Genomic DNA, 13,867 nt, shown 5'->3' on the forward strand with positions numbered 1-13,867 from the left:
TATGCCTTCATACAGATATTTATTGATTGTGAAAAATGTTTCTCACAGGGTCAAGGTGTTATGTGTAGGAGAAACCATGTCTCCGAGGGATTTCTAGAGATTGTAAACCCTCACATGAGGGACGTTCCCGAATGTGAGGGTTTACAATCTCTAGTAATCTCGAGGAGACATGGTTTGTACAACTTATAAACCGACTCATCGCATAGACAACGTTTTTAATTAAATAACTGTAATAAAAAACTCTCAAATGTATAACCTGTATCGGAGATGAAATATCGCCTGCAGTCGTGAACTCGGTTCCTCAGCACGTGGGTTTCGCAACGGTGCGAAATCTGCACGTGCGTCTCGTAGGTTGTTCGTAGTTTTTGTTCTATCAAGGGTTTACAATGATTGTAAGCCCTCCTGCGAGGTGTTACCACAATTTAAAAAAACTTCATATCGAGTTACACAAACAGCCAGTAGGTTTATAAGTAATTTGTGACATCTCAGCGGCAACTTGAGGTTATAGGACTGTGCAAATGTTTTCCCACACTGACTACACTCCGGGGGCTTGACACCTGTGTCTGACGGTTAGATGGCTCTGCAAATGTTTTCCCACACTGACTACACTCCTAAGGCTGGACACCTGTGTCTGACGGTTAGATGGCTCTGCAAATGTTTTCCCACACTGACTACACTCCTAAGGCTGGACACCTGTGTCTGACGGTTAGATGGCTCTGCAAATGTTTTCCCACACTGACTACACTCCTAAGGCTGGACACCTGTGTCTGACGGTTAGATGGCTCTGCAAATGTTTTCCCACACTGACTACACTCCTAAGGCTGGACACCTGTGTCTGACGGTTAGATGGCTCTGCAAATGTTTTCCCACACTGACTACACTCCTAAGGCTGGACACCTGTGTCTGAAGGTTAGATGGCTCTGTAAATGTTTTCCCACACTGACTACACTCCTAAGGCTGGACACCTGTGTCTGACGGTTAGATGGCTCTGCAAATGTTTTCCCACACTGACTACACTCCTAAGGCTGGACACCTGTGTCTGACGGTTAGATGGCTCTGCAAATGTTTTCCCACACTGACTACACTCCTAAGGCTGGACACCTGTGTCTGAAGGTTAGATGGCTCTGTAAATGTTTTCCCACACTGACTACACTCTGGAGGCTTGACACCTGTGTCTGAAGGTTAGATGGCTGTGTAAACGTCACTACACTTGTATGATTTGGCCTCACTGTCAACAGTCCTAGGTCTCTGAATGTTACCCGATTGTGTAAATTCCTTCTCAGACTCACTATTTTCATCAAGTTTAATGCGACTGTGACACCTCAAGTGTGTCTTGAGGTTACTTGATTGTGTAAATTCTTTCCCACACTCACTACATTGATATGGTTTGACACCACTGTGACATCTCATGTGCGCCTTGAGGTTGCCTGATTGCGTAAATGCCTTCCCACACACATCACACTCATAAGGCTTGACACCACTGTGACACCTCATATGTTGCTTCAGATCACCTGACTCAGTAAAAGATCTCCTACACTCACTACATTGATAAGGCTTGACACCACTGTGACATCTCATGTGCGTCTTGAGGTTACTTGACTGTGTAAATTCTTTCCCACACTCACTACATTGGTATGGCTTGATGCCACTGTGACATCTTATGTGCGTCTTGAGGTTGCCTGATTGTGTAAATGCCTTCCCACACTCTAAACACTTGTAAGGCTTGTCACAACTGTGACATCTCATATGTTGCTTCAGGTCACCTGACTCAGTAAAAGATCTCCTACACTCACTACATTGATAACATTCAATGCCACTGTGACATCTCATGTGCATCTTGAGGCTATAAGATCGTGTAAATTCTTTCCCACACTCATCACACTTATAAGGCTTGACGTCCATGTGACACTTTGTATGTCGCTTCAGGTCACCTGACTCTATGAATTCTTTCCCACACTCATCACACTTATAAGGCCTGACTTCCATGTGACACTTTGTATGTTGCTTCAGGTAACCTGACTCTGTAAATTCTTCCCCACACTCATCACATTTATATGACTTGACGTCCATGTGACACTTCATGTGTTTCTGCAAACCAGTTGATCGTACAAATGCCTTGCCACACTCACCACACTCATAAGCCTTGACATCACTGTGGCTCCTCATGTGTGACTGCAGGTTTCCGGATTTTGCAAACATCTTCCCACACTCACCACACTGAAATGGTCGGACCCCTGTGTGACCCATCATGTGATGCTGCAAGCTACCTGATGCAACAAATGCCATTCCACACTCGCTACATTTATAAGGCTTGATACCAGCGTGGCTCCTCATGTGTATACTAAGGGCACCTGATTGTGCAAATGCCTTCCCACACTCACCACACTGATACGGACGGACTCCATTGTGGTACCTCATGTGCATCTTAAGTTCAGATGCTAGAACAAAGGCTTTCCCACACTCACTACACTTGTGTGGGCGTACACCATTGTGATACTTCATGTGTTTCTGCAAATAAGCTGCTTGTACAAATGTTTTCCCACACTCAGTGCACTCAAAAGGTTTTGCCCCATGTAGTCTCATGTGTCTTTCTAGGTCATGTGAGCTTGTAAATGTTTTCCTACACTCCTTACATGGAATAGGCTTGACTCCACTGTGAAGTCTCATGTGTTTCTGCAGGTGTCCTAATTGTGTATATGCTTTCCCACACTCTGTACATGAATAAGGTCTTTCTCCACTGTGATGTCTCATATGTGTCTTCAGGGTTCCTAATTGTGTAAATGTTTTCTCACACTCACTGCACGAATAAGGTCTTTCTCCACTGTGACACCTCATGTGTGTCTTCAGGTGTCCAACTTCGGTAAATGTTTTCTCACACTCTGTACATGAATAAGGTCTTTCTCCACTGTGCAGCCTCATATGTGTCTTCAGGGTTCCTAACCGTTTAAATGTTTTCTTGCACTCCCTGCACAAATAAGGTCTCACTCCAATGTGACGCCTCATATGTGTCTTTAGGTGTTCAAGTTGAGTAAATGTTATCCCACACTCCTTACATGGAAAAGGCTGGATTTCTGTGTGGCATGTCATGTGTGTCTGCAGTTTACTAGGTGCATTGAATCCCTCCCCACACTCACCACACTCAAGGAGTGGCCCACTCTGATGCTGTTTGTGTCTCTGGGGATTAGCTGTTTCTGCTCCGTCACCTCCAGTGTTTCCGTCCTCATTGAGGACATTGTTGCTGTCCTCTTCTGGGTCCTCTATCTCCCCACCGATATCACTGATGTTAACGCCCTTAATGTCACTCTTCTGGCCCTCTGTCTCCCTACTGAAGTTAACGCCCTTAGTGTCACTCTTCTGGGTCGCCATCTCCCCACTGAAGTTTACGCCCTTAGTGTCACTCTTCTGGGTCGCCATCTCCCCACTGAAGTTTACGCCCTTAGTGTCACTCTTCTGGGTCGCCATCTCCCCACTGAAGTTTACGCCCTTAGTGTCACTCTTCTGGGTCGCCATCTCCCCACTGAAGTTAACGCCCTTAGTGTCACTCTTCTGCTTCTGGCTAGCTATCTCCCCATTTAAGTCACAAATATTTATGCCCTGAGTGTTCACTATGAACCTCAACTGAGAAGTCAGTTTTCCTCCATGCATCTTCTTCAGATGTTTCCACAAGAACACCACAGATGAGAACCCAAGATCACAGCTGTCACATGGGTACATATCTGAAAAAGGAAGATCGAGATACGCCATATTGTAATGTTTGATACTACCTGATAGTAGTGCTGGGAAGGTTTCATTCATACATCTACTGGCTTCAGGCCAAGTCCCTGTGCATGTTCCACCATTCAGTCATGTTCATGAACATCAGACTTGGTACATGAGTATCTTTGATGATACTTGATAAGAGGTGAGGTGAAATAGGGTTTAACATCGTGTCCAAGATTATTGCACTTATATAGCGACGTGCGTGCATGTGCATGTGTGTGTGTGTGTGGCTGCTTGTACTAGTCCGGACTGATGCCGATTTATAGTGCTAGCACACTGAGATACCATGCCGCAGTTTAACATGAATACCCCACTCAGACACAGTATACTGACTCCGAGCCGACCAGTCTTTGTTTTAGCCCCTTAATACTGAGCGCCAGACAGGGTAACAAAAAGTACCATCTTTTAACGTGTTTTGGTATGACACAGCTGGGGATCGAACCCCGGACCTTCCGCTCTCCGGGCGGACGTTCTACCACTAGACCACAGGCGTCAACACTTGATAGGAAGTATTGTAATGTTTGATGGAAGGTTTTAATAATGCATCTACAGGCTACTGGACGTTATATGTCATATAGGTGTATCCACAAAAACTGATAGATATGAGTACAAGACCAAGGAACGACGCCCCTCATTAAACCTCCATAAACAGGTGGGCTTAAAAATCCATACAAAGGGAGATATACTGCTGTGTTTAGCAAATATACAGTCAAATCCCTATCTCAAAAGATAAACCAGAATCCTTAATGCAATCAAGGAAGGACTTCCTTTATCATCACAGAAAGTATTTGAGACAAGTGGTAATAATACGATGTGGATTCTCAAAAACTTTTCTAACATTGCTCCCAGCAATACTCCTGCCATCTTCTCGGGGCAAGAGTGAGTGAGTGAGTGAGTGAGTGAGTGAGTGAGTGAGTGAGTGAGTGAGTGAGTGAGTGAGTGAGTGAGTGAGTGAGTGAGTGAGTGAGTGAGTGAGTGAGTGAGTGAGTGAGTGAGTGAGTGAGTGAGTGAGTGAGTGAGTGAGTGAGTGAGTGAGTGAGTGAGTGAGTGAGTGAGTGAGTGAGTGAGTGAGTGAGTGAGTGAGTGAGTGAGTGAGTGAGTGAGTGAGTGAGTGAGTGAGTGAGTGAGTGAGTGAGTGAGTGAGTGAGTGAGTGAGTGAGTGAGTGAGTGAGTGAGTGAGTGAGTGAGTGAGTGAGTGAGTGAGTGAGTGAGTGAGTGAGTGAGTGAGTGAGTGAGTGAGTGAGTGAGTGAGTGAGTGAGTGAGTGAGTGAGTGAGTGAGTGAGTGAGTGAGTGAGTGAGTGAGTGAGTGAGTGAGTGAGTGAGTGAGTGAGTGAGTGAGTGAGTGAGTGAGTGAGTGAGTGAGTGAGTGAGTGAGTGAGTGAGTGAGTGAGTGAGTGAGTGAGTGAGTGAGTGAGTGAGTGAGTATGGTTTTACGCCGCTTTAAGCAATATTCCAGCAATATCACGGCGGTCGGGGCAAGAGAGTTAACTGACTATAAAAGTTCAGTTTCCACCCTTGCCGAACAAGGATGGTATCATGGAGTTTGATTTTGGCTGGACTAACGAGTCTATGAATAGTCGAATCAAAATCATGCAATGAAATCGAAATCTGGACTTTTAAAGTCAGTTAACTCTCTTGTCTTGGGGGGGCGCGGGTGGCCCAGTCGTCTAAGGCGCCGCGATTTGCTGTGCAGAGTTGCGTCCCTTGGGCACGCCAGAAACCTATGATTGTGGGTTCGAATCCCGGATCGCCCCAATTATGTTTCTAGGTTTGTCAGCACCATACCCGTGCTCGTGGGTTTCACCGAAGTGGTAAACGTCTGAGACCTGCATCACTTCGGGCTTTCCTCCCACATTAAGCTGCCACGCCGCGATATAACTGGAATACTGTTAAACCAAACTCACTCATGAAATTTGAATACGATGTACATGCTCTGAAATACTTTGGAAATGTGGGCTTCACCAGATGGAGCTGATGGTACCGGTATATTGCTTGACATTGAGCAATCTCATTAAAATCAGACCTTAGTTCTCGCTACCGCTAAACAAAGATCTGAAGACATCCCATTTGGGGTCACGTCAGAACGACCTTTCATCCGACCAATCAGTGCGTCGCTTACCAGATTATGAAAGTGACAGTCGGAATATGATTTCTAATCATGCAATCTCGAAAACTTTAACATTGCGTATTCCGAACGATAGTTATGGGTTTAACGACTGAATCCTTACAATCTAGACCATCTATTAGCCATTCCAGAATGTTTTTTTGGTCAGGTTTTAAATTTGTAATCGAGAATTTGTCAAAATATGTTTTGAAGCATAGTCGCCAATTTGAAATTAGTGCCATAAAACACGAGAAAGCTGCCTTCTGATTGGTCATTCCACTGGTCTGTCAAAGTTCGTGCAAGGTCAGTCTGACGTGACCCGTAATGGGATGTCCTCAGATCTTTGTTTAGTGGTAGCGAGAACTAAGATATGATTTTAATGAGATTGGACATTGAGGAAAAAATAACTTTGGTAAAATCGAAATCATTCCAGCTTGGTACAGAGGCTGCATCATTTTCATTTTCTAAGCACAGATGATACACTGACTATGGTGTCTCAGCTAACTGTGCTGGATAGATGAGGTGAAGATACCCATTTATCTTGGCATCGTTGAAAAAGATGAGGTCATCTGAACAGCTAAAACTAAGTTTGAACTTTTTGGCAATGTGTCTTTCTTTTATTTAACTAAGTAGTAAAATAAATCTGATTCTATTGCAAAAAGAAACAAACAAGAGTTTGCCACTAATGTGGCTATATCACCCGCCCCTGTTGCAGAATTTATGACATAATTAAATCTAAACAAACCCTAACCTTTTTTAACCGAGGTGGAATGTCATGGAAATTGTAAAAAAAAGAAGAGTTTGGAACCCAAGTCCATCTTGCTGCCATGGAAACGTAAAAAATAAAATTTTCTAAAATTTCTTAATAGCAAAAGGCACCAGTTCAGCATGTACCTGACAGACCTGCAAAGTTTGATGAAAAAATATTGAACGGTTTATGAGTTATGCTCCGGAAACGAACCCTACCCTCACAGAACCTAAGTCCATCTTGTTGCCATAGAAACGTAAAAAATAAAAATTTCTAAATAGCAAAAAGCACCAGTTCAGCATGTACCTGACATACCTGAAAAGTTTGATGAAAAAATATTTAACGGTTTCTGAGTTATGCTCCGGAAACGAAACATGACGGACGGACGGAGCCCGTTTCTATATCCCCCGCCAACTTTGTTGGGCGGGGGATAATTAACAAGGAGAGAGCACAATTAGTACCCTCAGTGAAATATTGACTTGTATCCTTTACCAATGCAGCCTCTCTACTTGCATCATGATTAAAGTGTTTACCTTCAGTGTGCCCCTCTTGGAGTGTAAGTTGTCTCTCGATACCAAGGTTCCTTGCATACTTGTGTCCATACCAGACAAGCAGCTCGCAACCAACACCAATCTTCTTGTATGCTCTGTAGTAGATATGACCATTGTATTGAAATGCTGTCAGATTCTGTTCTTCCTCTGTTCGAGCACAGTTGACATATCTCATCCAGTTGGCTGTGTTGCAGTGTTGGCCATCTACAAAGTGGGAAGGTTGTTCATCTGTGTGGATCTGATTGAAAGCAAATACAAAATACACAATAGATGACAAGGTGTGATGAGAACTCCTTTTAGCCCACAGCATCTGCATGGTTTCAGAAATATCCAAACACTATGAAATGTATTAATATGAATGACAATTAGACGATGTTAATTTCAGTATGCACATACTAAGACTTATTACAACACAATATGTATTGATAAAGTTAAAATCAGTCAAACAGCTGATTTTAGTGGTTTTCCAGAAGTGTTTTTCTAATAGTGAGTGAGTGAGTTGGATTTAACGCCGCTTTTAAAAGTATTTCAGTTATATCGCGGCGTGTCAGCTTAATGTGGGAGGAAAGCCCGGAGTGATGCAGGTCTCAGACGTTTAGCACTTTGGTGAAACCCACGAGCACGGGTATGGTGCTGACAAATCTAGAAACATTATCAGGGCAAACCGGGATTCGAACCCACAATTATATGTTTCTGGCGTGCCCAAGGGATGTAACTCTGCACAGCGAATAGTGGCGCCTTAGACGACTGGGCCACCCGTGCCCCCCCTCCACCGTTTTTCTAATAATTGTATTTGAGCAAATCTTGGGACTAAAGCTGATTTTTTATAGACATTAAGGTATCACAGAAAAGAATCTTTGGTCACAGATTTTGCTCATGCATATATTCTCTCCTAAAAAAGTATGGGATATATGAAAAAGAAGATGGTAAGAGAAATACAAAAAGGATTTGGTTGGTTGGTTTGTTTGCAATATTCTAGCTATATGACGGCGGCCTGTAAATAATCGAGTCTGGACCAGAAAATCCAGTGATTGACATCATGAGCATCGATCAACACAATTGGGATTGATGACACGCCTCAACCAAGTCAGCAAGGCTAACCACCCGATCCCATTAGTCGCCTCTTACGACAATGGATTGAGTGATAGTAATGGATGATAAGAAAAAGGAAGAACTAGGTGTGACATGACAATCAACAGAACATGTTGACAATGTATTGTAAGGGCGCTGACAGCCAAGAAAGAAGTTGTGTAGTAAAAAATGAATGTTTGAGATGAGGGTCAAGCCCCAAAGCTTGGCCCCAGATCTATGTATATGGTTTGGCACGGTCCGAATCAATCTCCCAATGACAATTTGAGGGAGTCTTGTCCACTGCTCTTGCACCTTCCATGGACAATACACAGTCATATTAGCATTATAACGTATTTGATTTAACGTAATTTCCGGAAAAACTTGATTTCATACTAGTATTAACTAACACAGTAAATTCACTAAGGACATCATAATTCAGGCTGAGTATCTACAATATTTGAAAAAAATAAATAAAAAAATAGATAGATAGATAGATAGATAGATAGATAGATACATTCATACATACATACATACATACATACATACATACATACATACATACATACATACATACATACATACATACATACATACATACATACATACATACATACATAAATAAATACTGCTCTTGCACCTTCCATGGACAATACACAGTCATATTAGCATTATAACGTATTTGACGCAATAATTTCCGGAAAAACCCGCAAAGAGTTCATACTAGTATTAACTAACACAGTAAATTCACTAAGGACATCTAAATTCAGGCTGAGTATCTACAATATTTGAAAAAAATATCGACCTGTTTAAGAAAAAACAACTCTACAAACTTTCAGAATTAAATGAGACTGAAATAACTTCCATAAAATAGAAACAACTGTATAAGTTTAAAGAAAATCAAATTTTGGAAATGACTCCCCTCAAAATATGTGGTCAGTCCCATTTTAACAAGGTTATGTAAAACCCTGAATGCAGCATGCTTATGGGAACAGTGTTGACAAAACATATATGGTCATCTTTTTCATTTTTCATAACAAACACATATTTGATATTTAATGAAGTATTAAAATGGTAAAAAGCATATTTCTATGATATCCGACAGTATTTTAGTACCAAACATACTTGCCAACTGTATCCTGATCCATGAGCAGTGTTCTCATCTTGGATGGAGTCTCCCTCGTACGGCCCAAAGCAGGTGCGTGGAACAAAGTCCTGAGACGCCCAAACTCCAAGACCAGCTCCTGGGATCCCAGATTCCTCAATCTCCAGACCAACAGGCATCGTTTTCCACGCTCTGTCTGAGCTTCCTGGTGTTTCCTGAAATCATTCCACATTTGAAAATAAATTGTACATATGTTTACCTCCATAAAGAGAGTGTCAATGAGTCACTGTCGTTCGTTGTTTGTCACTCTGTCATACACCATTGCATTTCTAAAATCTGTTTTGAAACAAGAAGGCTATAAATGCCGGAGTATACCACATATACTGTCTCTAAAATTTATTTATTTATTTATTTATTTATTTATTTATTTATTTATTTATTTATTTATTTATTTATTTATTTATTTATTTATTTATTTATTTATTTATTTATTTATTTATTTATTTATTTATTTATTTATACTGATACACTGATAGTGCTGTTGAAAGCATCTGAGCTGAAAATGGAGTAAGGTGCAAATGTGCCCAAATCCTATCAACTGTTGACCTTTCGACCCGGGTTCAATTCCTGACATGGGTACAATGTGTGAAGCCCATTTCTGGTGTCCTCCGCCGCGATATTGCTGGAATATTGCTAACTGCGGCGTAAGACCATACTCACTCACTTACCCACTAAAGGTTATGAATGTTTTTGTCAGTCCCAATGCTATGGGGTTTCACCAAAGTGGCAAATGTCTACATCTGCTTCACTTTTAGATTTTCTACCTAATGAAGCTATTCTGCCATGAAGTAACTGATATAGCGTTCATAGTGTCATACAACCCTTGTCCAAACCCTTTTAGTACAGAAGAAACTGTCCATACCTGGGCATTAGGGCTGTAGTTTAACACCGTAATTAGCAATATTCCAGTTATATGACGGAGGTCTGTAAATAATCAAGTCTGGACCAGACATGCATCAACCAAGTCAGCGAGCCTGACCTGAACCCGATCCTGTCAGTTGCCTCTTACGGCAATCAATGTCGCCTTTTAAACTATCATGGTTAGTGAAAACCTACTCAAACCTGGATCTTCACAGGTGAAGACATAAAATATAACAAGCAGAGTTCAGTGTGAATCAGAGTTTGTTGTGAAATTCTGACTATTTATAAAGAATTGTATATATGAATAACTAACAAATACTGATAAAAAACCTCACTCACTTGGATCTACTTCAATAAGGTTTTCTACTGGTACGTTCTAAAATGACCATTATTATCCATCAGAGTACATGGAGAATACCTGTGTGTCTGCCACCATGAGAAGAGGTCCGTGTACTGAACAGTCCCCTTCATACTCCTTGTTGCAGTCCTCGCAATCTGATGAACAACACAGGGGTTAATATATTAGCTTTTTCAATATGCTTGCTTCAATACCTGACATGATGCCTACATATAAACGTGTGCTTGCTTCAATACCTGACATGATGCCTACACACAAACATGTGCTTGCTTCAATACCTGACATGATGCCTACACATAAACGTGTGCTTGCTTCAATACCTGACATGATGCCTACACACAAACATGTGCTTGCTTCAATACCTGACATGATGCCTACACACAAACATGTGCTTGCTTCAGTACCTTACATGATGCCTACACACAAACATGTGCTTGCTTCAGTACCTGACATGATGCCTACACACAAACATGTGCTTGCTTCAGTAACTTACATGATGCCTACACACAAACATGTCCTTGCTTCAATACCTGACATGATACCTACACACAAACATGTGCTTGCTTCAGTAACTTACATGATGCCTACACACAAACATGTGCTCTCATTCTCTTCAATGTAACCTTCTCACCTTTCACCTTGCCGTCATAAAGCTGGAATAGTGCGGCATTAAACTACAGAGGCCTTACTTACACAGAAATGTTACTTACACAGAAATGCTACTAACACAGACATGTTACTTACACAGAAATGCTACTTACACAGACATGTTACTTACACAGAAATGTTACTTACACAGAAATGCTACTAACACAGACATGTTACTGACACAGACATGTTACTGACACAGAAATGTTACTGACACAGAAATGTTACTTACACAGAAATGTTACTTACACAGAAAACGGTCGTCACTTGGCACCTCAACGTCCATGCAGTTATTGCGAGGTCTCTTACACTCTGGAGGAGACAGACTTTCCTCAAAAGGCTCCTGTTTCACCTGAAATTCCACACCATGAACATATGATATTATGCACATTGTAGTCCCCATACTAAGTGTCAATACTTAAAAGTAACTGAGTCTTAACAAGACAAACCAGTGACTAATTTAATGTACTACCGCACTCAGCAATACTCCAGCTGTAGGATGAAGGCCATTAAATAATCCTGTCTTGTCAGTGGTCGACATTGTGATCACAACAGTCCAGGCCGTTAGGGTACGAGCATCAACTATAAACCAATCTGTGAGTGTGACTACCTGATTTGCTAAGGGAGTTGGGTTTTAACGCCGTTTTTAACAGTATTCCAGTTATATCACAGCGTGTCGGCTTAATGTGGGAGGAAAGCCTGAAGTGATGCAGGTCTCAGACGTTTACCACTTCGGTGAAACCCACGAGCACGGGTATGGTGCTGAGAAACCTAGAAACATAATTGGGGCGAACCGGGATTCGAACTCACAATCATATGTTTCTGGCGCGTCAAGGGGACGCAACTCTGCACAGCGAATCGCGGCGCCTTAGACGACTGGGCCACCCGTGCCCCCCACCTGATCTGCTTAGTTGCCTCCTACAACCAGTACAGTTGCTGTGAACCAATTCTAACCCGGAAATCCCCATCCTGATTGCAATGATTTTCATTGAAATGTGACACCTTAATGTGGAGATCATAATTTTTGTGATCACATTAATTTGATTTGATTTTGGGTGTTTGACAGTGTTTGATAGTTAAAAATAGACATAACATGAATAAGATTGGATTTTTGTGGTACTTACAATAAAGTCCATCTTTAAAGTTCTTTATCCACAAAGAAAGTATAACACCCTTCTCTGTAACCTGAACATCATAAAGAAACAATCAGAAAGTAGACATCGCTGTACCGTGGCTTGAAAAATACATGCCAAAACATTATAAGCCAGACAGCAAATTAACAGTCAAATGATGAGTGTGTTTAATCATCAAATCGCACATAGCATGAACGTTAATCAATCAGTTATTATCTTTAGTGAGTGAGTGAGCGAGTATGGTTTTACGCCACTTTTAGCAATATTCCAGCAATGTCCCAGCGGGAACACCAGAAATGTGCTTCACACATTGTACGCACGTCGGGAATCGAACCCGGGTTTTCGGCGGAACAACCAAACACTTGAACCACTAGGCTACCCGACTGCCCCAGTTATTACCTTAAACATGTGTTAAAGTTAGTCAAGAAGGGGATGTTTATCTTCTTAGTTCTATAACATCAGAGTTACTCATTTCTCAGAACTTAAGTTAGAAAGGAAAGCTATAAAACGTATTTCTTTCTTCATAACTCAGCACAAGATTTTAACTGAACTGTTCAGGAAAAAAACTGGGCATTTTGATCAATCTCGAATGAGTAAGGATGAACAACTTATTTATTAGAATTAGGAGAGACGTAATGAAGATTTTGTTCAGCCATATATCTTATCCTTACTTAGAACTCCAACTTTTCGATGATTCTCAAAGAGGTCAATCTGGAATGGTTCCGGGTTGGGCCGTTTTGGCATGGGACCATAGTGTATTATTTGTATTGCACTTTTCACCCCAGTTCACTGAAACCACAACTTTCAATATAAACACATCTCTCTAAGTCAACACCAACAATGGCAAGATGGAAGGTCGACCTGGTGTGCACTATGTAGATTAACCTATATTCTGTGATTTTAGGTAATCTTTTGACTGTCAGAACCCATCACTACATACATATATACATCCACTAAGATGCATGCACCTTTATTACGACACGTATGGTGAACACGTGTATTAGGCTATTAGTGCACATTAGATTAACCAGACTTGACATTTGTATTGATCATGCAAACCCACCACTGTGTCTTGTGGTCCCTTGTAAACAAGCCGGCGCAGGCATGGGACTCAGGCAACTCAGTTGCGATTGGGTTTAGCTAAAACGGCCAAGCCACTAAACGGCCATTGACAAACCTTAGTAAAACGGCCTAGAATGCGAGAAAGTATGAGCATGTTTCTGATACACGTACGCGTTTAATTTTCCGTTCGCATTATTAATATATATATCTACAACATACACGAAGCCGCCAACCCTTCAAGTTGGTACGCTTTTGGTACGTGGGATTCGGTGTGTGTGTGTGTGTGTGTGTGGTGACTGTTGGTTGCCGTCACATAATATGATTTGTCGCGGTCAGTAAGGAAAAGCATTCTGTTGTCATCCACCGTAACTATCATGTTGCGTGATTAACACAGGTATAATTAGTAAGT

At 41.6% G+C, this 13,867-nt stretch overlaps 1 protein-coding gene across 3 annotated transcripts; it reads right to left on the bottom strand.

Annotated features, from left to right (window-relative positions):
• Positions 1-590: 590 nt before the first annotated feature.
• On the bottom strand, positions 591-13,505 carry LOC124120276 (zinc finger protein 420-like). Of its 3 annotated transcripts, none has more exons than XM_048381405.1 (7): positions 13,460-13,505; positions 12,388-12,448; positions 11,513-11,615; positions 10,676-10,752; positions 9,357-9,551; positions 7,146-7,401; positions 591-3,716 (listed from the first exon to the last, which is right to left on the bottom strand). In XM_048381405.1, exons 2-7 carry the CDS (start codon positions 12,397-12,399, stop codon positions 1,183-1,185), a joined length of 3,177 nt encoding a protein of 1,058 aa, XP_048237362.1. In that variant the 5' UTR covers positions 12,400-12,448; positions 13,460-13,505; the 3' UTR covers positions 591-1,182. The 3 variants fall into 3 exon arrangements, with proteins under 3 accessions (XP_048237362.1, XP_048237364.1, XP_048237363.1); XM_048381407.1 differs by having other exon boundaries at positions 12,388-12,441; positions 13,460-13,499; XM_048381406.1 differs by lacking the exon at positions 13,460-13,505 and having other exon boundaries at positions 12,388-12,565.
• Between the last annotated feature and the right edge of the window lie 362 nt (positions 13,506-13,867).

The sequence above is a fragment of the Haliotis rufescens genome, unplaced genomic scaffold (genome assembly GCF_023055435.1).
Source record: "Haliotis rufescens isolate VD_foot unplaced genomic scaffold, xgHalRufe1.0.p SCAF_38, whole genome shotgun sequence".
Lineage (NCBI taxonomy): Eukaryota > Metazoa > Mollusca > Gastropoda > Lepetellida > Haliotidae > Haliotis > Haliotis rufescens.

What these genes read in the sequence shown, in the direction of transcription:
- LOC124120276 (XM_048381405.1), bottom strand. An exon ending in AAGTGACGACCGTTTTCTGT is followed by an intron (nt 10,753 to 11,512) that starts GTAAGTAACATT and finishes GTTGTTCATCAG; the next exon opens with ATTGCGAGGACTGCAACAAG. An exon ending in CCAAGAGGGGCACACTGAAG is followed by an intron (nt 3,717 to 7,145) that starts GTAAACACTTTA and finishes TTCCTTTTTCAG; the next exon opens with ATATGTACCCATGTGACAGC.